Here is a 23554-nt window from a genome sequence, read left to right as displayed (position 1 = left end):
AACAGTTCAAGATTCTGGGAAGTAAGTTGAAGATGAGGACTCAAAAGATTGCATTTTCAAAGATCCTACCAGTACTGAGGGCAGATGTGAAGAGGCAGAAGGAACTACAAACAATAAATGCATGGATGAGGAGATGGTGTGAGGAAGAAGGGTTCCACTTCATGAGAAACTGGACAACCTTTTGGGGCTAGAACAAGCTCTTCAGGAGAGATGGACTACACTTGAGTGCGGCAGGAACTAGACTTCTAGCAAACATCAGGAGAGGAATAGAGCAGGCTTTAAACTAAGAAGAAGGGGAAAGCCGACAGTCGACCAAGTGTCGATGATTCGAAAGAAGGTATCCCGAGAAGATACTGAGTGGATAAAATGCTAGGAAGACACAACGGGCAAAAAACAAGAGTTGACAGTTCAAGAAGAGGATGATAAGAAGAACGTAGCACAGGAAAAGAAAATGAAGACAAAAAAATACCAGGACTTAAATTGCATGTACACTAATGTAAGAAGCCCAAGGAACAAAATGGGAGAATTAGAAGACATGGCCAAAAAAGAGAACCTAGACATCATTGAGGTCTCTGAAACATGGTGGAATGAGGAGAACAAATGGGACATAGCACTGCCGGGGTACAAACTCTATCGCGAAGACAGGTCAGGTCAGAAAGGAGGAGGAATAGCCCTATACATAAAGGAAAACATACACTCGACCAAAGTGGACACAGTGGCAACGACCGACAAATTGGAATCACTATGGGTTAAAATACCGGGAAGGAATGGGCCTGAGATAAAGATGGGCCTGTACTATCGTCCATCTGGGCAAACCGAAGCAAACAATGAAGAAATGAAAGCCGAGATGAGGCGAGAATGCAAAAGCGGTAACACGATTGTTATGGGAGACTTCAACTATCCCGGCATAGAATGGAGTCTTAGAAACTCAAAATGCGCTAGGGAGATTGGATTCCTGGAGGCTATACAGGACTGCTTCATGGAGCAGCTTGTCAGAGAACCGACGAGAGGGAATGCCACTCTGGACGTAATCTTCAATGGGCTAAGAGGACCTGCAAAGTAAGTGGAAGTAGTGGGACCATTGGGAAACAGCGATCACAATATGATCAAGTTCAAAGTAGAAGTATGAATATTGAAGGGGAAGAGAACCACAGCGACAACTTTTAACTTCAAGAAGGAAACTACGAAGCGATGAGAGTAATGGTAAGAAGGAAACTTAGGAACAGCTCAAAGAAATTGCACACTGTAAAGCAAGCCTGGTCTTTATTTAAGGACACAGTGAGCGAAGCGCAAAATCTGTATATCCCCAGATTTAGAAAAGGATGCAAAAAGAACCGAACAAAAGACCCGGCATGGATAACTAAAGAAGTGAAGAAAGCGATATGAGACAAGAAATGTTCATTCTGGAAATGGAAAAAGGACAAAACCGGGGAGAACTGGAAAGAGCACAGGAAGTATCAAAAAGAATGTAACCTCGTGGTTAGAAGAGCAAAAAGTGAATATGAAAAGAAGCTAGCCAGGGAAGCGCAAAATTTTAAACCGTTCTTCAGATATGTTAAAGGAAAGCAGCTGGCAAGGGAGGAGGTGGGACCGCTGGATGACAGAGATAGGAAAGGAGTGGTGAAGGAGGAAAAAGAAGTGGCGGATAGACTAAACATGTTCTTTTCGTCAGTATTTACAAAAGAGGACACATCCAATGTGCTGGAACCGGAAAAAATTTTCAAAGGAGAATAAGCGGAAAAATTAACATCCATGGAGGTAAGCCTTGAAGACGTACACAAACAGATAGATGGATTAAAAACTGACAAATCTCCATGCATGGACAGAATCCACCCTAGGGTATTGAAAGAACTAAAGGAGGAAATTGCGTAACTACTACAGCAGGTTTGTAATCTATCCCTGAAAACAGGCGTGATCACGGAGGATTAGAAGATAGCAAATGTTATGGCCATCTTTAAAAAAGGATCGAGAGGTGACCTGGGGAACTACAGACCGGTAAGTTTGACTTCAGTTCCGGGGAAGATGGCAGAAGCGCTGATAAAAGACAGCATCGATGAGCATCTAGAAAGGAATAAACTGATGAAAACAAGCTAACATGGATTCTGCAAAGAAAGATCGTGCCTAACGAACTTATTGCACTTCGAAGGAATTAACAAACGAATGGACAAAGGGGACCCCATATTCATCGTATACTTAGATTTTTAAAAAGCCTTTGACAAGGTACCCCATGAACGACTACTACGGAAACTGAAGAACCATGGGGTGGAAGGAGACGTACATAGATGGATCAAAAATTGGTTGGCAGGTAGAAAACAAAGGGTAGGAGTGAAGGGCCATTACTCGGACTGGAGGAGGGTCACGAGTGGTGTTCCGCAGGGGTCGGTACTCGGACCACTGCTGTTCAATGCAGACGACACCAATCTATTTAGTGGAGTAGGGACAAAAGAGGACTTTGAGGACTTACAAAGCGACCTGAACAAACTAGAAGAATGGGCAGCGAGATGGCAGATGAAATTTAATGTAGAGAAATGTAAAGTCTTGCATGTAGGAAACAGAAACCCAAAGTACAGCTTTACGATGGGAAGGCTGGTAATGGGTGAAAGTACCCTAGAAAAGGAGTTAGGGGTAATGATGGACAAGACAATGAAGCCATCGGCACAGTGCACAGCAGCCTCTAAGAAGGCGAATAGAATGCTAGGTATTATCAAGAAAGGTATTACAATCAGAATGAAAGAAGTTATCCTGCCGTTGTATCAGGCAATGGTGTGCCCACATCTGGAGTACTGCATCCAATATTGGTCGCCATACCTTAAGAAGGATATGGCATTACTCGAGAGGGTTCAAAAAAGAGCGATGCGATTAATAAAAGGTATGGAAACCTTTCATATGCTGAAAGATTAGAGAAACTATGGCTCTTTTCCCTGGAAAGGCGGAGACTTAGAGGGAACATGATAGACTTACAAGATCATGAAGGGCATAGATAAAGTGGAGAGGGACAGATTCTTCAAACTTTCGAAAACTACAAGAATGAGAGGGCATTCGGAAAAATTAAGAGGGGACAGATTCAGAACCAATGCTAGGAAGTTCTTCGTCACCCAAAGGGAGGTGGACACCTGGAATGCGCTTCCAGAGGGTGTGATAGGACAGAGTACGGTATTGGGATTCAAGAAGGGATTGGATGATTTCCTGACGGAAAGGGTATAGTTAGAGGATTACTATACAGGTCCTGGACCTGATGGGCCGCCGCGTGAGCGGACTGCTGGGCACAATGGACCTCTGGTCTGACCCAGCAGAGACACTTCTTATGTTCTTAATATGGGAACAAGATATAGTCCTGCCTTCATTCTTCTTTTTCTATAAAATAAATTCAAAATGGTTAAAAGGGAAAATTTTATTTTCAAAATCGCAACTGTAAAATAAAGCAAGAGGAATAAAAAGATCTTGTATTTAGATTCAAAAGTATTACGGGTGGGAACGAATAGTGCATATGCAAGTCCCTACATGCGAGCATAAATTTGCAGGAGTCTAGAAGAGGCTGTTTCGCAGGCTCGTGATGCAGTTAACTGGGCACACAAGAAGCTTATGGCAAATTCTCTCTTTGGGCCAGGGACTACCAAAGACAGGTCCTGAGCCCTTCCTCCAAACAGCTCACAGACCACCCCAGCACGGAGACGTCAATAAGGCCACAACCAGCCCAGTGTATCTATGTCACCAAATAAAAAAAAACGAAGCATACCCTCAAAAACACATAATAACTTTATTCTTCTATACCGCCATAATCGCGTGACTTCTAGGCGGTTCACATACGGTATTTCCCTCCCCCGATATCTATTCCTCTCTCTCAAAACCCAACCAACCACCACCACGGTCTGACATCTCTCAACCGCACCGTCCTACCTTCAAACTTGCCTTTTAGTTTTAGGCCACCAACTACCTTACCAATTCACATAGCTTTCCCAATACTTATCCTGATAATTATACTTCTTCAATCTCCCACATCCTCTACCCAACTTCTGACCCTCAACTGTCCCCCACCCCTCTCAGATGCGACTTCCTGTTTCCGGCTGGGCGGGAGGCAGAAGAAGGAAAGAAGTTGCGTCAGAGGGGGCGGGACGCTAGAGAAGGAAAGCGTCGGGATCGGTGTTAGGCAACCTGTATGAATTGTTGCCGCCGACCTCGAAGACAAGCTTGAAGGTAGGACGTGGGAGCGGGGAGTTTGAGAAAGAGAGGTGCCGAACTGCGGGCGGGATAGGGGGAATGGAGGGAAAAATGCCGGATTGTAGACGGGGAGGAGACAAGCTGTACCGGGGAAAGTGGAAGAGAGGGAGAGATGCTAGGCAGGGGGAGGGTCCTTGAATGCGTGTAAAAGACTAAGAGGGTCCCCTGTGTGAGAGCAGTCAAATGCGTGTTACACGCGTAATGCGACTGGTTTGGTATCTCGGTTTGGTGACCAAGTCATTTATAAGCTGTTCCCCCTACACTTTCTAACTTTTTTTCAGGGAAGTGTCACAAAAACATTTTCTGTAGCTTAGGATCTAACTCACTTCGGAATCCTTCAGTAGTGGTAAGTTATCTAAATATGTTATTGCAGGGACTTAGCCTCTGCGATCTGGGCCACCGAGCTAGCGAGACCCCACTATTACAGTAGGCGGTGAAACTCAGGGCCAGCGACTAAAACAAGAGATAAGCGCAGAATCTGCCAGCCTCTTCCCCGCCCACTCCGGAACAGGAAGTCTACTTCGAAGTGGGCGGGTCTTCAGTATTCGCAGGCGCTGGCCTCACGTGGTTGTTTTGTTTTAGTTAGTGATCCTTGCTGTGTTCTTGCTGTTCTGCCTGCGTTGGGGGAAGGAGAAAGAAAGAATGGACCGGGGGGAAGCGATGATATGCTGGATTTGGAAAGGGATAGGGAAAAGTGAAAGGCGATGCTATACCATAGATGGGGGGGGGGGGGGGTGGAACGGACGGACAGAGAGAGAGAGAACAAGAAGATGCTGGACGAGGATGAGGAAGATGTTAGAAGAGAGACTGTGGAAGGGAAAAAGGAATGAAATGGTAGAATCAAGCAAAAGAGCTCATGGAGGTAGTAACATAGAACATTTAATTATTTATTTATGTTTAGCATTTATATTCCACTCATAACCTAAGTCAGGGGTGTCAAACCCTCACATTAAGGGACTGAAATCCAAAACACAGGCTAAGTCGCTGGCCAGACCCCGCCCCCATAATAATACTCATCATAACACCATTTTTTCCATTCATTTTTCATATATACACACACAATATAATCTTATTAACACATAATGGTAATGGTTAACCACAAAATTAAACTACACAAAACACACTATATGCTTCTCAACATTCATTCCTACCAGAACACAGATAACCCCTATGCAAATATGGGACCAAAAACTAAAAGTACTAATATATTTTTTTTTAAAAACACCCTAAGATTCAAGATTCTGCATGCAGTACGACCCCCTAGAGAAAAAGAAACCAATGTATTTCTTCCTGAGCAGTGCATAAAGATAGACAACAGATTAAAATGCTCAAAATTGACACACTTCAAACACTAACTTGAAAATAAAACCATTCCCCCTACGTCTCCCACCCTCCATGCTGTGCCTCCCTCTGGTGGGTGTCTAACCTTCTGGCTGTTTTATGCAGCCCGCGTCCAATGCCCCCCCCCCACCCGGTGTCATCTTGTGGCTGGCTCCCTCCTCCTCACAACTGTAGTGTGAATGGAGCCGCATTAAGCGGCTCCTTGTGGTCCTGCACCTGAACCTGATGTTGCAACTTCAGAGAGAATGCTTCTGGATGAGGTGTGGGACGTGCGAGGAGCCGCTGCACGCGGCTCTGTGCACATTATGGCTGTGAGGAGGAGGGAGCCAGCCACAAGGTAAAACTGGGGGTATCGGAGCGCGGGCTGCATAAAACGACCTGGCGGACCGGATTTGCCCCATGGGCCTTGAGTTTGACACCTGTGACCTAAGTGGTGTACATTCAGGTACTTGAGCATTTTTCCCTATCTGTCCTGGCAGGCTCACACTCTTTATCTAATGTACCTAGGGCAATGGGGGATTAAATGACTTGCCCAGGGTCACAAGGAGCAGTGTGGGATTTGAACCCACAACCTCAAGAGTTCTGAGGCTGTGGTTCTAACCACTGCACCACACAGATGATAGACCTGTGTGGTCCATCCAGTCTGCCCAACAATGTTGCAAGAGTGGGTAAAACACAGAAAGGAATAAGGCCCAGATACACTAAAGTCAGCGATCGTTTAACAATCGTCAGTAAACAGGTTTTGACTGGTTTAGCGATGATTGGATTTGCCAACCCGATGCACAAAACAGCTCACCATGTGGTTGTGCACAATCGCTCAATCTCTGATCTGCCCAAGCAAATAAGGTCATTAATATTGAAATGCCATGTAAACTAGCAGAGCAATTAATGTTCTAACTTGGCTTTCTGATGCATAAAAAAAGAGTGATTGCTTTTAGTGACCTAAGAAAAGTGACTGGCTGGTCAAGACCAGTCGCTTACCTGTCCTACACATAGTTCAGCCCTGACATTAATATACCATATCTTTTTTTTTATTTTTTAAATGGGCACAGATGCTGTGTGTATGTTACGCATGCACAATATTTGCCCCATTAAAAAAAGGTGAATTGAGCCACCCCCGATAATGAGCGGCTGCACCCCCCCCCCCCCCCCCACCTGACGACAACCACCAGGGCTGTCTTGGGATCTTGGTGGGGTGTAGTGTGAGGGAGTGTTGGGGTGGGGTCCAGGTGGCCCGGATGCACAACTGGGTTGCTGAAGCTGAAAAGAATGGGCATCCTTCCTGTCTCTCTGGGTGCATTGCATGGGCAGTCATCATCGTTGGAGGGATTCGGGGACCCATGGTTGTCATTGGGGGAGGGGGTGACAGCTTTGGTCGAGAGAGGAGGCTGGACAGATATTGTGCATGGGTAATGCACAACGTCTGTTTCCATTTAAAAAAAGGTTTCCTTCTGTGAACAACTGAGTGGCAAGAGGCTGCTTTGGGGCTTCCCCTGCCGGCTCTGCGCATGTGTGATATTCGCTTTTACAGTGATTTATTGGCAGGATCGGATGGGGATTACAATGAACCTCCACGCAAATCATTTGCTTACAAACTTGTTTGAGTATCAGTCGCTCTTTGTTTAGTGTCTCTAGGTCAGGAGTGGGCAAACGTTTTGGCTTGTGGGCTGCAATGGATTCTTAAATTTGTCAGAGGGGCCTGACCAAGAGCATCTTTCTATCCCTCCATTACTCCCATCCCCCTGTGCAGCAGAACCCTTGTCCAGCTTCTATCCTAAGAGGCTGGGGAAGAAATGAGACAGGGAAATTGGGAGAGTTAGGGAGAGGATGAGAGTGGAACAATGAATTGAGGAGGAGATATAAAATTAACAAGTGAAAAATAAAAAAAAGGTGAGATTGAGGATTGGAGAAGGTGAATTTTCAGTGATTAGAGAGGCAGAAAAAGTTAACATCGAGTAGGTGTTGAAGAAGAGAGAAGATATCACAAAAGACTCTAGAATGAAAGGCAGAAGAAGAGAGACTGGGACTAAAGCTATTGGAGAAAAATAAAATGCCCAGACAATGAAGACAGAAAATATTTTATTGGAAATATATCAGCTTTGCGAAATATGCATCTCTGTTGTCTTTGTATTTTGCTTAGCACTTTGCAATGGAACTGCATTTCTTTTTTTCTCTTTCAATTGTTGCAGTTTTCAGAGGCTAAATTTGTGGGGCTTCCAGTTCAGTTTTTGCCTTACGTTTATCTATTACTAATTTGTGGTATCTTGTATTTTATGAGTGTCTGTAATTTTTGTTTGTATATCTGAGGTGGTGTATGCATTTTTTTAGCATATAGTTTATAAATATCTACCATTCCTCTTTGGTCTTTTAGTACAGGGATTGGGTTTTCGAGATTTCCCATCGAAATATGCACGAGATCCTGAGATTTGTTTGCATGCACTGCCTCCAATGTGTGCAAATCTCATGCATATTCATTTTAGAAATCCTGAAAATCCGACTGAGTTGAGAACTGTTTTAATAGGTAGTGTGTTGGGTGTTATAAAGACCTGACGTAATATTTGCAGTGCTACCTTTTCATAAATAAAGATATTGCTGTTTGGGTCCTGAAAGTTAATGCTATAGTGATTCTGAGGGCTGGATTCTCTAATATTGCCAGCAAAATCCAATGGGCCGCTATAGCAGCCATAAATGTAATGATTCAATAAAGATGAGCCATTCTTGAAGAACTGTGCATGCAAATGAGGTTTGCGGAGAGTCACAAAATTTACATGAGATGAGTTGCTGGTGATAATGATTAGCACATGCTTAGTTAGCATAGTCCACAGAAAGAGGCATGGGTGGATAGGAGGGACAGTGAACTACCAGCAAAGCTACGTTGTTATGTCAATCATAGGCATGCCAGCACTATTGGATGGAGGGAAAGAGGCATGGGTGGATAGGAGGGGCGGAGAACTACCAGTAACACTACATCGCCATGTCAATCATAGGGGTTACAGCGCTATTGGAGGGAAGAGAGGGGAGGTGCGATCGTTTGCTTCTACAAGTGCGTATAAGACACGTATTTAATACACGCCTCTAATAAACACACTCGAGACTTGTGCTTTTGAGATTTTTTTTCACCAATCACTATATTACTATCATTTATGTGAAATAAATGTTTTTTTTTCCCATTTTTATCATGAGCCACAGCCAGAAACATGTGCCTGAGACACGCTTTTCACAGTACTGGCACCCCAGACCAACCAGTAATTTTTGATTGTTAAAAGCTGATGCTTTGCTTGGAGAATAACCCAGCGATGATAGAGAATTGCCTGGAGTGCTTGTTTAATTATTAATGAGCCCATTTTACTACCATTTTAATAGTAATGACCTTGTTGTACTACATTTGCATGGCAGAGTCGGAGGCTGCTAGGAAGCTCGGAAAAGACCATGGTAAGCCGTTCTGATAATTGATGATAAAATACTGGCACACTAAACTGTGACCATCGTTAAATTTATTTATTTATTCAATTTTCTATATCGTTCTCCCAGAGGAGCTCAGAACAGTTTACATGAATTTATTCAGGTACTCAAGCATTAAAGGCACAGTAAGTTTTGAGAATCCAACCCTGAGTGTCATTTTTGTAATGTTTTATGTTACATCAGTGTATCTGCCATTAAGATTGATTATATGTTGTCCTTACTTAAGTTTTGGTGTTACTTCAGTATTATTTTTTTGTATGTTGTGTTGTGGAGTGAAGAATTCTAGGTTTGCTGTTCTCCAGTTACATGTCTTTTGTTCTTATGGTTATTCTTATTTGTAGTGCTTCAAATATTGAGGGGGATGTGTGGAGAAATAAAGGTAAAGAGTCCCCTGTATACAAGTACCAAGTTGCAAATAACTTATGGGAGTTACCACTTGCTTGGTTTCTTGGCAGACTAATTGAGAGGTTTGCTATTGCCTTCCCTAGCCATATTTAAGTGTCACACATGATGCATGGTGGCTGTGCAGTCTGTTTACTTAAAAATCCATTTTTAGGTGCATGCAAAGGCAGTATGTGGCAATAAGACTACCATGCTAATGTAGGTCTCTTTCAAAAAATAAATTCTGACTTTGCCAGTGTTGCTGTGCCTGAACATTTTAAACTACATTACTTTAGTGGTCTGTTTGTTATTTCTTTTGAAAATGAAGCCAACGTAGATCAGTCAGACTTATAAAGATTGAGTAATGTGATTAAAATGTATTTAAATTCTTATTTAGTAGACTTAAATTCTGTTACAAAGCATATGAGTCCTGACAGTAGGTGATATCCCATACTTGTGAGTTGAACTGCAGAAGGATGAAATTAATATTCTTCAGCTCTGCCTCCTCTCCAGTGCTGCAGCGCCCTCTTCATTTTTTTCCTTCTGCAAGTGAGTTGAGAAGTTGTGTTTCTGATCTGCTATGGTAATCTTTTATTATTTTTGTTTTATCCAAATTCGAGGCTTTTCGATGCTGAGGAGGTTCCTGGTGACCCTGGAGCAGCTCTGCCTGGGAGAGGACACAAACTCTGTGTTAAAAGTCTGCAGCTGGCAGGTAACCCTCGGAGTTCCTCTTCAGCCAGCTTGCATTGGACTGCTTGGAGCTTGGGGTTCAGTCCCCATTGGAGCTGGCTTACATCCTGATTTATCAGATGCTATTTTTAAGCATTTCTGGAGCTGTTTTTAGGGTCTCCTGCCTCCAAAAACCCCTTCCCTTGGGTGGGTTTTCACAGGCTGTTTTTAGCACATCCTCATTGCTGTGGCAGCCAGCCATCTTGGATTTTCCTGATTTTGATTAAAAACTTTTATCTGCCTCAAAGACCACTCGAGTTCACTTTTAATCACTTTGGGATGGACTCTAATGGAGTTACCCCTGTATCATGCCAGATTTGCGATGGATGACCGGCTGAAAAATGGTTGTGTGCCTTGTGTTATGGGGCAAGTGAGGAAGGGGCCAGAGCCTTGGAAGCTTAGCCCCATCTGGCATCCTCACAGCTGGGAGATCACACAGGACCCCTTGGTCAGGGAAGAAACTCTCTCAGGAGCTGGGGGAAGGAGCTCTGGCAAAGTTCAGGGCACAAAATGACATAGTGAACCCTGGAAGAGTGCCTCGGGGACCTCTAGTCAGGGATTTATTCCAGAGTTTGTGAGTTTATTGTGGAAAGCCTACTTAAACTATCAGGGATCTTCCATCAGTCTAGGGGATAATGATGGCTTTGCAAGGGGATGTGTCATCTTTAAGTGCATTTTCTACTCCAGAAATTCCTGATCAGGAGCTAGAGGACCAGTCTGGGGGTGTGGAAGGGATGTGGGACTGGAGGTCAGATTTTATGTCATTACTGTCCCAGAGTGCCTCATCTCTCTTGTGGGACTCAAGAATCTAAAATAGATTTGGGAGGACAGGAGATGATTACATAGTCCCCCTTGAGCAAAGGGAAGCTCAACATTACGCTGCCTGTTTAAAGTGTTGGTGCTGTTGGAGCTTATCCTGGAGTCATTATGGGAGTTAAACCTGGAGCCTCCGCAGACTGATGGCGCAGTGTTCGATTATGAGTGTTTCCCAGGCACAGACTTCAGTTTTTCCATCGCATCAAGATCTAACCTTTCTAATTACAGAGCACTAGGAGGTCCCAGAGGGCTCTCTAAGGGGAGCTAAGCCAATGACAAGGCTGTATCCTATGGCCCCTGGATTCCATTAGTTCGTTCATCTTAAAGTAGACTTGCTGGTAGCTCAGATATTAAGTGTACTTCCCTTCAGAGGTGTGTAGTCTTGAAGGATTCGCAGGACCGCAGAGTGGATGTAATATACATAGTAGCATTGTAAATCACAGCAGATAAGAACATAAGAACTGCCATCTCCGGATCAGACCTTCGGTCCATCAAGTCCGGCGATCCGCACACGCGGAGGCCCTGCCTGGTGTACACCTGGCGTAATTTATAGTCCACCATATCTTTATATGCCTCTCTTAAGGAGATATGCATCTAGTTTGCTCTTGAAGCCTAGGACGGTCGATTCCGCAATAATCTCCTCTGGGAGGGCATTCCAGGTGTCAACCACTCTCTGAGTGAAGCAGAACTTCCTGACATTAGTCCTGAACCTGTCCCTCCTTAGCTTCATTACATGTCCTCTAGTCCGTGTCAAATTGGACAATGTAAATAATCTTCTCTGCTCTATTTTGTCGATTCCTTTCAGTATTTTGAAGGTCTCGATCATATCCCCACGCAGTCTCCTTTTCTCAAGGGAGAACAATCCTAGTTTTATAAGTCTATCCTCGTATTCCAGTTTCTCCATACCCTTCACCAGTTTTGTTACTCGTCTCTGCACCCTCTCCAGCAGTTTTATATCCTTCTTTAGGTAGGGAGACCAATGTTGGACGCAGTATTCCAAGTGTGGTCTGACCATTGCCCTATAAAGCGGCATTATAACTTTCTCCGATCTACTCGAGATTCCTTTCTTTATCATGCCCAACATTCTATTTGCCTTCTTTGCTGCTGCCGCGCATTGTGCCGACGGCTTCAGGATCCTATCTATCAGTACACCCAGGTCCTTTTCTTGTTCACTCTTCCCCAGAGTTGCACCTGACATTGTATACTCGTATTCCTTATTCTTATTGCCTAAATGCATTACCTTGCATTTCTCCACATTGAACTTCATCTGCCATTTCTCCGCCCATGTTTCTAACCGACACAAGTCGCTCTGGAGTTCCTCTCTATCCTCCTGCGATCTGATTTCCCGGCATAGTTTTGTATTGTCTGCAAACTTGATGATCTCACTGGATGTTCCTTCCTCCAGGTCATTGATATAAATATTAAAAAGGATCGGCCCAAGTACCGAGCCCTGGGGTACACCACTAGTCACTTTCTCCCAGTCGGAGAACTTCCCATTTATGCCCACTCTCTGCTTTTGGTTTTCCAGCCATTTGCCTAGCCATCTTTGTATATCTCCCTCTATGCCATGGCTTTGTAGTTTTCTGAGAAGTCTTTCGTGTGGAACTTTGTCGAACGCTTTCTGGAAGTCCAAGTATATTATGTCCACCGGCTTCCCACTATCAATTTGCTCGTTCACGGTCTCAAAAAATTGGAGTAAATTCGTCAAACATGATTTCCCTTTCCTGAATCCATGTTGACTGGGTTTCATCAAGTCGTGTGCGTCCAAGTGCCGGACTATGCTATCCTTGATCAGTGCTTCAACCATCTTGCCGGGTCAGACGTAAGACTCACAGGCCTATAGTTGCCCGGTTCCCCTCTCGATCCTTTTTTGAAAATTGGCGTGACGTTCGCTATCCTCCAGTCGTCCGGTATCTGTCCAGTTCTGATTGTCAGGTTTACAAGTTTTTGCAATAACTCTCCGATTTCAACCTTCAATTCCTTTAAGACTCTCGGGTGAATTCCATCCGGTCCAGGGGATTTGTCACTTTTAAGTTTGTCGATCTGATAGTATATCTGGTCTAAGTCCACTTCAACTGTGGTGAGGCTGTCTTCTATTTCTCCTGCAAACACTTTCTCCGCTTCAGGTATTGTTGAGGTGTCCTCCTTCGTAAAGACGGACGCAAAGAAGGAATTTAGTTTGTCTGCGATTTGTTTATCTTCCTTGATGTACCCTTTTCTTCCCTGGTCGTCCAGGGGTCCCACTGCCTCTTTTGCAGGTTTTTTCCCTTTCACGTATCTAAAGAAGGGCTTTAAGTTTTTGGCCTCCTGATCATAGTCTGTGTGGTCCATCCAGTATGCCAACAATCTTTTTTTTTTTTTTTCTGCCATCAGAAAATGCTACTTTTTGCTGTGGAAATTTTGAAGAACAAGGCCATATTTTGATTTTCTCTCTTTTCGGCTCTTGGTTCAGTCACACATTTTGAGTGCTTTGGATTATTGCAATATTGTTTATTTATCTATATGCAAAAAAAACCATTAAGAGGATGCAGATCATTTAGAACACAGGAGTCCAATTGATATTTAATTTGAAAAAGTTTGATGATGTGATAAAATATTATTGCATATTGCATTGGTTGCCAATTGAAGCGAGATTAAGACAAACCCCCTCCTTTGCTGGTGCGCAGTGTGGGTTTTGGCGCCGGCGGTGGCAGCGATTGATCCAATGCTCACAGAAGTCATGTGAGCATAGGAGCAGCCACCGGTGCAAAGGAGGGTGTAATTATCTTAATAAAAATTCCAGTTCACGACTTAGCCTATGTTTTAGATTTCGGCCCCTTATGTGATTTGAGTTTGACTCCCCTGCTTTAGAACTTTCAGACACTTCTGGCTCTTCATAACAACATTCTCTGTCCCAGCTATTAACCCTTTCAATTCACTTCATCGTTCCCCTCTATTCCTTCTCATGACTTCACTCCCAACCTGCGCTTCACTCTCAACCGTGCACCAGGCCCATAAACCTTCCCCCCTTCCCCCACCGACGTCAATTCTGACGTCGAAGAGGAAGTTACAGGCCAGCCAGGCAGCGATTGGCTGGCCTGGAACTTCCTCTCTGACGTTGGGGGGAGGGGGGAGGGAAGGCTTGTGGGCCTAGCGCTTGTGCAGTGGATGCACTCGCCTGGCTTTTGCGGCATTGGGAAAGCAGGGACAACACAAAGGCAACGCGAGTCGATCATGGAGCCTGGGGTGGGCTCCTTGATCGACTCGCATTGCCCTTGCGATCTACTGGTCGATCGCGATGAACCTTTTGGGCACCCCTGAACTAAGAACAAGAAAGTGTACACTTCTGCTTCTGTAGGAAGGAGATATTATTTAGCAGTACCCATGCCTATATCAACAAGGAGGGGATTAGTACCAGTGTTTAGTAAGATTGAATCGGTGCGCAGTAAGGTGGTCCCAAAACATTAACATTTCGTTTGTCCACGAGGCTGATTTTATTCCTTTATATAAAAATGAAAAATGCACAAAATTTTACTAAAAACAAAGTTTAAGGGTCACCTCACCTCGCTGTTTTTTAAAACTACCGCTAAGCTTAACAGTATATTGTAATTCTTGTGCACTAATTATCACAAGATAATTTATGATGTAAAAGTATAGTTTATGATGTAAAAGCTGCCTTTGATGCAGAAGGAAACGTCTTTGTGTATCGCTGAATTTTTCAATGAGGCTTATCCCTCGTTCTGCTGCATTATTAACAGTCAGTTTGGATGCCTGATTCCAAAGTTTCCTTGAAAACTGGATCGTCAGTCTACTCTTTGGGATGTTTCTTCAGGAATATTTTCACTTTTGTTGAAACGCCTTCAATCAAGAGATCAAAAAATGAGTGTTTTCTGTGTTACAAGACTTTCAAAGATCACAGGTTCTGTTTCATCTATATGCATGAGATATCATGGAATGTTTGGCAATGGTGGGTACTGTAAGTTTTGTACCATTCATCGTTTTGTTTCTGGTGCAATTCTGTCATTAAAAAAGGCATGTGCTGCTAAGTGCTTGGACAGAAACCATAGATTTCTGGAAATGGCTGTGAGCGCTTTGTTTGCAACAATTGGTGTAGTTTCTTCAGCTTCCTAATGCAAGAGTCTGTTCATTGTTGATATCCTGTTTCAATCCCATACTGCCAACGCTGACTATTGCTTTAAATGATAAAGTCTATAGCATCCAGCCAATCATAAAGATACTTGGTGTAATTCTAGATCGTATCCTTACCATGAAAAATCAGGTTGACTCGTTGAAAGGATTTCTATTCTCTATGGAAACTAAGAACTATTAGAGCATATTTTGATGTTAACTCCTTTCAACTGTTGGTTCAATCCTTAGTCAGCTAGATTATTGTAACATCGTTCATCTTGCTGGTGCTCAAAAAAATCTTCAAAGACTGCGCATAATTAAGAATGCAGCAGTTAGACTGATTTTTGATTTAAAGAAGTATGACCATGTCACCGATTTCTATCGTTGATTGCACTGGCTTCTGGTTGAGTCACGGGTTAAATTTAAATTCGGCTGTATTTGTTTTACGGTATTAACAGGCTTAATTCCAGAGTATCTTATGGAATCTTTCATTATTACAAATTATAAACATTCTAGAAAATCTCATTCATTATTTTTGTTTCCTCCTGTAAAGGGATATAAATATAAGAAATTCCAGGAATGACGGCTGTCTTTTCAGGCAGCCTCATGGATTAGGAATCTGACTCACATATTCACACTTTGAAGCTTGTATCAACAATTTTGACGTGCCTTAAAGATGCATCTTTTTACGGAATCTTTTGGAAGTTAGATATTGGATGTTTATTCATTTGTATTACTTGTCTCTGTGAACCACATAGAATTTAATGGTATTTGCAGTATACAAGTGAGTTTTTATGTTATATTATGTAAAGGTTTTCCTTCATCATGGTGATGAAGATTGATCAGTCGAAGAACATCCAATCCATATGGCAGTCTAGGAGTTGACATCTAACAAACTGACTTCCCAAGGAGCCAGTTTTCGGGTGCAGATCACAAACTAGATGATGCCATACAAACTAATTGTGTACCATCACCTACATTCACAACACATAAGCAAGCAGTGCATGCTGGGGTGACCTCTAAATATTGTCTAATCAAGCTGAAATTTTACACGAGTAAGACATAGCAAGTGGACAAAAATAAGCCTTATGGAGACACAGATTTGACAAAGTTGGTTTTTTTTTTTTTGCATACTATTGTGGAACACCCTAGTGTGCAGATACCATAAGCGCCATTGTCATTTGATGGTGAATAAATGCCTTTATCTATAATAGTCATGGTGAGAGCAAGATGATTTATAGCTACTGGCAAGGTGCAACTGGATGAACTGCTTTGATTCTCCCTTTTCCAGTGTGCTGTCGTTGGGGGGCATGTTATAGCTGCCTCATGTCACAGGTTCTCAGGGAACAAGCACTCCTTTGGTTGATAAGTGGTGCCACGGGAGCAAATGCTAGTTTTAGTGATGGAAGTTTTTGAGGTTTCCTGGTATTTCACAGGTAGTCTGCAGACCTATGAAGTGCATCGCCTGAGATGAAGTTTGTTAAAGTTTTTTGTTTTGCTTTGGTTTTATTTTTCTGGAGCTTCTGTCAAATAGCTGTGAAATGCAGACTGAGGGACTCTACAAGATCAGACTAACCAACTTGTAGTCTCTAACCTCCTTCTGTTTTTGTGGAGAGGGACCATATCCATTCTTGTCCAGTCCTCCAGCTTTGGAAAGGTCAGAAACCAGAAGTTCCCTGTTCTTTAGTACCCTCGGATGTATCCCATCTGGCCCCATCTTTGTCTTCTTTAGCTAGTTCTTCATGAACACAGTCTTCTGAAAATCATTTGAGGTCTACCTCACTGTGTGTGTTTATTGGAATATGCATGTAAAAGTTTGACTAGTAAGGACCTATAAACTTGTAAGCTTCACCAGATGCAGTCACTATAGGTCGTAAACGTGTCCCAAGTATAGGAAAACCAACCTAAAACAAAACAACCAAAAAATGCTGGCTCTTAGGAGTTTATAAACATCCCTACAATCTTATTGGCTAAGAGAGTGCAGCACGGAATGATCTTTACTATTGGGATCTGCTGTTTGCTTTCAAGTGACCCAGATTGGCCTCAGTTACAGATATGATGTTTTGTCTTGATAACCAATTGGTCTGACCAGCATGGCACCTATTTTCTTAGTAGCTACTGAAGACTGAGGTAGATAACTTCTTACCTGCAGACTTCATAGGGTGTCTTGTCCATGTTTGTCTTAATTATACTATGTATGTACTCCTGTAATCCATTCTGGGCTCTTTTGGGAGGACGGGCTAAATGAATGAATGAATAAATTAAATAATATCGCTAATTTGTCAATTCTTGTTTGTTTTACCCAATTTCTTAACTGAGTGGACTGCATTGCTATGCTGTGGCTTATCTTTGTCTTATGGATACCCAACTTATAGTTAGCTTCTTAAAAAGCATTATTTTATTTTTTTTAAAAGAATATTTACCGTAGATTGCTTAAAATTTTTTTTTGCATATTAAAAAGGCTTGTTTCTCTGAATTAAACACATATTTAGCAATGCTGGAAATGAATGAGAATCAATCATTTTTTTATGGTCTAGTAGTCTTAAGTGAAAGAGCCGGTGACAATAAAGAGACTTGGGCCCTCTTTTACTAAGGTGCGCTAACCGATTAGCGCGTGCTAATCGATTTAGTGCATGCTAAATGCTAACGCATGCATGTTAGTCTATGGATGCGTTAGCGTTTAGCGCGCGCTAATCGGTTAGCGCATCTTAGTAAGAGAGGGGGTTGGTGTGTCTTGCTTATTATAAGGATATAGACATTTAAAACCTTTTAAAGCCAAAAGGCTTATTTTCTAATGCTGCTGTGAATGGAAAAACAGCAATGTAGTATTAAGAAATAGGAGTAGGACTCTTGGGTTTGTATTTTGTACAGAAATATGTGCTTTTCTCACGAGGCCTGCCATGTCTAATGATCCAGTTTTTATAGAAGAGCTTTATTTGCACAAGTGACATCTGTGGTAATTGTTTATACCCAGTGTTTGAACTTGAGATTATCTCCTAGAATATTATGAAGCATACAAGAACATAAGACATGCCATGAAGGTCACCCAGCATCCTGTTTTCAGCAGTGGTCAATCCAGGTGAAAAGTACTGGGCACAATCCCAAAAAGTAGCAAGATTCCATGCTACTTTAACCCCACCTCTCAGGATAAACAGAGGCTTTCCCCAGGTCTACCATGTTTATGGACATCCCAGAATTTATCCATAAGAGCATAAGAATAGCTTTATTGGATCAGACCAATTGTCTGTCCAGGTCATTAGTACCTGGCAAAACCTCAAATAGTAGCAACATTCCATGCTACCAATCCAGGGCAAGTAGTAGCTTCCAGCATGTCTATCTCAATAGCACTTTTTCTACAGGAAATTGTCCAAACCTTCTATGTTAACTGCTCTTACCACAACCTCTGACAATGTGTTCCAGAACTAAACTATTCTCTGAATGAAAAAATATTTCCTCCTATTGGTTTTAAAAGTATTTCCCTGTAACTTTTGAGTGTCCCCCTAGTCTTTGTAATTTTTGAAGGAGTAAAAAATCGATCCACTTGTACCCATTCTATACCACTCAAGATTTTATAGACTTCAATCATATCTCCCCTCAGCCGTCTCTTCCAAGCTAAAGAGCCCTAACCTCTTTTGTCTTTCCTTATAAACTGTTTATACCATGTCCTCCAGCAATATGTTCCAGAGATAATGTAGTGAGTGAGAGAAATATTTTCTCCAAATTTTTTAAAATATATACTACCTAGTATTTAGCATCCACTAAATCCCTATTCCTTGCTGTTCACCCTAGGGGAAAAAAGTTTCCAAATATACCTGGCTAATTATTTATGGACTTTTTCCCCAAGGAACTTGTCTAAAACCATTTTGAAATTCAGTTGTGTTAGATGTGTTGAACATATATCTGACAAAAGATTCTACAGCTGTGCTTTTCATAGCCTTTTACCTTGTTCCCTAGGTGGAAATGAGCTCCCAGCAATTTACTCGCTCTGGAGTCCCTGTCTCTGGACTGGTATCAACACAGCCACAGATCACCAGTGCTGGGCCTACAGGGGGACTAATCTCATCAGTAGCAGGTAACTTCTAACATGATGTTAAGCTGCTCTAAAGGTTGTATTGTCCTTATGCTATTTTTGTGACTCTTGGGCTATGGAGAATATACTAATTAGAATAATTCATCTGTAAAGGATGGATTTTGAGAAGGTGCATTCTCTGGTAATATTTCTCTTTTAATCTTTTTTTTTTAAATTTTTTTTTAAATATTTGCTTCCCAATTTATAACAACCAGCCAATGTGATGAGCAGCAAAAATAAATGTAATCTAAGGATTAACAAATATATAATAACTAGTCTTTAAGCCCGTTACATTAATGGGTGCTAGAATATGTGTGTGTGTGTTTCTGTATTTCTTTCTTTCTCTCTCTCTCTCTCTCCTTAGCCTATTTCTGTATTTCTTTCTTTCTGTCTTTCTTTTTCCTTGGCTCTCCACCACCACCCCTTGCCTGCTCCCCCTGTCCATTCTCCCTTCCTTTTTCTTCCCCTGTGTCTACCCCCCCTTCACTGCTCCCCTTATCCAGAAGCAGCCCTTCTCCCTTTGTTTTAACTCCCCCCTGTCCATCAGCACCTCTTTTCTACTCCCCTTGTCCAGCAGTAGGCCTCCCTTCCTTTCCCCCCCCCGGTCCATCAGCACCTCTGCCCCTGTCCAACAGTACCTCTTTTCTGTTCCCCCTGTCCAGCAGTAGGCCTCCCTTCCTTTTTCTGCCCCCCCCCCCTGTCCAGCAGCACCTCTTTTCTACTCCCCCTGTCCAGCAGTAGGCTTCCCTTCCTTTTTTTGCCCCCTCCCCCCGTCCATCAGCACCTCTTCCCATGTCCAGCAGCAACCCTTACCTCCACCAACATCCGCCTGAAGCCGACATCGACAACTCTGCCCTCCACCTACATCCGCCTGAAGCAGCCGCGGCCTGCAGGCACCGACAGCCTCTGCGGCCTGCTCCGACTCTCTCCTCGCTGTTGCTTGCCATTCCCCCCGCCCCCTCGGGGAAGCTTGGTGCGTTTCGGCAACCTCCTGTCTGCAGGCCGCACGCCCGTGGTCCCCGGCCCATTGGAGAAGATGCTGGCAGGTGCGCCTGTGCCCCCCCCGCCCTCCGAATCAGCGGCAGCAGTGAGTGACGATGAGGGGGGAGTCGCTACATGTTCTGGCCTGCCTTTGTGTTCGAAAATCGAATTTGGCATGGAGGCACACCTCACGGTGCCAGGACTCACGAAGTTTCAAGAGCATATGCGCGCTATAGGGTTTTATTATTATAGATAAAACAATAATATACACAATAAAACAATGAATAGTCACTGCAACCTGCAACACCCAATAACCTTGGACACATTTTAAACCCTCTAAATAAGTGGTTCCCAACCTTTTTGACACCAAGAGCCGCTTTTATAGAAGCTAATTTTTCCAGTGCGGGGGGGAGGATTTGGGGTGGGTTCGTAGGACAGTTTTATGCACAATATACATTACATTTCTATTATTATTAAGTTAATAAAATTGTAATAGAAATTATACAACTTACCATAATGCAGAATCAGTGGGAGCCCTAAGCTTGTTTTCCTGCAACCAGACGATCCCTACCTCCGGGTATCTTCTGTCTCTACCCCACGTGCTGCTGCTCCACCGCTGCCTCAGATTTTCCTCCTCAGGCTCCTCCAGCCTGGCTGGATACTGATCTGCAGAGTCGGTAAAGGTGGGGTGCCCAATAGTGCCTGTATGCCTGTAGTGCAATTGCCATGTTTCCACAAAAATAAGACAGGTTCTTATATTAATTTGTGCTCCAAAATATGCACTAGGGCTTATTTTTGGGGAATGTCTTATTTTCAGGGAAACATGGTATATCTCTCCCTTTTCCTTCCCTTTGTGTGCAACATGTCTCTTCCAAGGCCTCTCCCTTCCTGTGCTATATGTCTCTCCCTCTCTTCATGTGTAGCATGTCTCACCCTCTACCTTTCCTTTCCTGTGCAGCATGTCTTCCCTTTGTATGCAGCTGCATTTCTCCCTTGGCCTTTCCTTTTATTTTCAATATGTCTCTTTCTCTCCCTCTGTCTTTCCCTTCCTATACAGTATGTCTCTCCCTCTTTCCCACCCACCTTCCCTCCCATGGGCCCAGTCTCCCTTCTAGATGTCAGACGGTGGACCGGGGGTTGGGACTCCTGCTCTAAATAATATCATCAAAACCACCCATATCCTTATTTTAATAGGGATCTGTAGTTGTACGATAAAAACATAAGAATAACCATATTGGATGGATCAATGGTCCATCTAGCACAGTATCCTGTTTCCAACAGTGGCCAATCCAGGTTACAACAGGATTGTACAGAAAAACCTTAAGTTGGAAATACTGTGAAAATTGAAATTTTTCCTATTAATTTGATTGTGCTTGATTAGAAAATAATTTTTAAAAATGTTAAAGCCCATCTTGGGGTCGCTCAAAGCCACTGATTACATAAAGCTCCATTTCTCTTAAAATTTGCTATTATTTATGCTTAATGGAGCAAATTTCTTGGTACTTTAATTTTATATATGGGTTTATGCCTGTCAGCCAGCAGATGAGACAAGTCTAGTGAGCTGCAGGCTCTGCTCTATAAAAGGCACTTTGCAGCTATTCTCTCTTCAGTAGGTGGTGATGAGCAGTCCATGAAGCTCTGGACTGGGCTAGTGAGGCAGCCCCTGGGCTCAGTTGGAGAACTGGTCACCTAGTTTAATTTTGTTAGATGAAGAAGAATTCAGGATATCTGAGCCTCAGGGGTATTTGGAGGATTCCAAGTCTCCTCCCTTTCAAGCCAGCTGGGCAACTTGGATTTAATTAGTCCCCAGTAACTTTTTCTCACAAAAAAAGAGAGTAATTTTTTTGTTTCTACAAGGAGTTGAGATCCATGAGGGGCAATACCTTATGATGGAAGGTTTCCTTTATGTATGTATAAAACCAATGGGGAAGACGTTTCTGGATGGGAGTATGGCTAGGGAATTGGAATTGTTTTCATTATTTTTATTATTATTGTATCCCCTGTGTTGGGTTAGGGGGTTAATTATGAATGACCCTATTTATTTCTAACACTACAGAGGGGATATTTAGCAGGAGGAGGTTCCTGAATTGTTTGCTTTTCTCATTCTCCTCTTGCATTCTCAGCTGCCCCTAAGCGTTGTTTCACTGGGTCTTAGGAGCAGGATAGATTTGATTTTAATCAAATTGATTTAAATCGCTAGTCAAAAAGACTTGATTTAAATCATGGTTTTCTACAGACTCATTCTTGCTAGTATAATCTTAGTATTTACAACCAAATGTCATCAGAATAGGCCATTATCCCAGGACAAGCAGGCATGATATTCTCACACATGGGTGACGTCATCTACGGAGCCCCAGCGCGGACAGCTTTTTCAGCAAACTTGCTAGAAGTTTCAAGTTTGCACACTGCACCACGCATGTGCTAGCCTTCTCGCCACTAGAGGGCGCATCCCCACCTCGTGGTCCTCAGTTCATTTTCATCCGCGGAGCCAGAAGCCCTGTGGATAAAATTGTGCTACTTTTGCCTTCTGTCGCCGCGGCTGTGTTCGGATTTTCGACGCGGTCGCTGCGCTACGTTTATTTTCTTTCTTTGTTTTCTTTAATTCTCAAAAAAAAAAAAAAAAAAAAATTTCATTTTTGATTTCGCTCCGGGGGCTCCCGGTAGCCGTGGCCGAGGAACCTCGTTTGTTCCCGGCCTTGTTTTGGGCCCATGTCCCGGCCCGTAACGGGTTTTAAGAAGTGTGGTAAGTGTGATAGACTTTTGTCCATCACTGACCCTCACAGGTGCTGTATTCGGTGTTTGGGGCCCCATCACCCGACAGCATCGTGCCCTAAGTGTGCCACCTTCCAGAAACGGGCCCTTACTCGTCGCAAGGCCCGCATGGCTGATCTCTTTGCCGTCGATACCCCGACGGGGAAGGCCTCGAGCTCGGCCTCGGCTTCGGCCCCGGCCTCGACCTCGGCATCGAACCCCTCGGCTCCCGCGAAGTCGGTTGCCTCGCAGAAGCAAGCCCCGGGTAAGTCTCCACTTCCTTCCTCAGTTTCATCTAACAGGAAGCCATCCTCGGGCTCGTCGTCGGCGGGACCGTCGACCTCGACCCAGCCCAAGGTGTCGAAGGGGTTAGCCCCGAGGGAATACTCGAAACCGAGGTCGCCCTCTGCGGAGCGCCCCCAGGTGCTGCCTCCGGGTCTCACTATCCCGGCGTTCCAGGAGTTGCTTCGCGCTTTGATCTCCTCGGAGCTTTCCGGGGCCATTGAGACCTTGCAGCAGGCTTCGGCCTCGCCTTCGGTCTCTGGGGCCCCGCAGTTGGTGACCTCGGCCTCGGGCACCGGCCTCTCAGCGGCCGAAGCTCCCTCGGCCTCGACCTCGACGCTTCCCTCGGATCCGACCCCGGTGAGACAGCCCGAGGTCAGTGTGCGATCCCGAGACAAGCAGCGCCGGGTACGCCGG

At 43.7% G+C, this 23554-nt stretch overlaps 1 protein-coding gene across 4 annotated transcripts in view; it reads left to right on the top strand.

The window, feature by feature from the left end:
- Positions 1-4043: 4043 nt before the first annotated feature.
- SAP130 (Sin3A associated protein 130) overlaps positions 4044-23554 on the top strand; it is a 239210-nt gene continuing 219699 nt past the window's right edge. For 2 of the 4 annotated variants that reach the window (XM_033958367.1, XM_033958363.1), the window contains exons 1-2: positions 5060-5080; positions 19009-19126. In XM_033958367.1, coding sequence (XP_033814258.1) covers positions 5075-5080; positions 19009-19126 — 124 coding nt within the window. In that variant the 5' untranslated portion in view covers positions 5060-5074. Of the gene's footprint in view, positions 4195-4417; positions 4565-5059; positions 5081-19008; positions 19127-23554 lie in introns of those variants that run through there. The other 2 variants (XM_033958364.1, XM_033958365.1) reach the window with 2 other exon arrangements.

The sequence above is a fragment of the Geotrypetes seraphini genome, chromosome 9 (assembly GCF_902459505.1).
Source record: "Geotrypetes seraphini chromosome 9, aGeoSer1.1, whole genome shotgun sequence".
In the NCBI taxonomy this organism is placed as follows: domain Eukaryota; kingdom Metazoa; phylum Chordata; class Amphibia; order Gymnophiona; family Dermophiidae; genus Geotrypetes; species Geotrypetes seraphini.
Note: the sequence above shows the minus strand (reverse complement) of the source record. Positions and strands in the feature narration are given on the sequence as shown.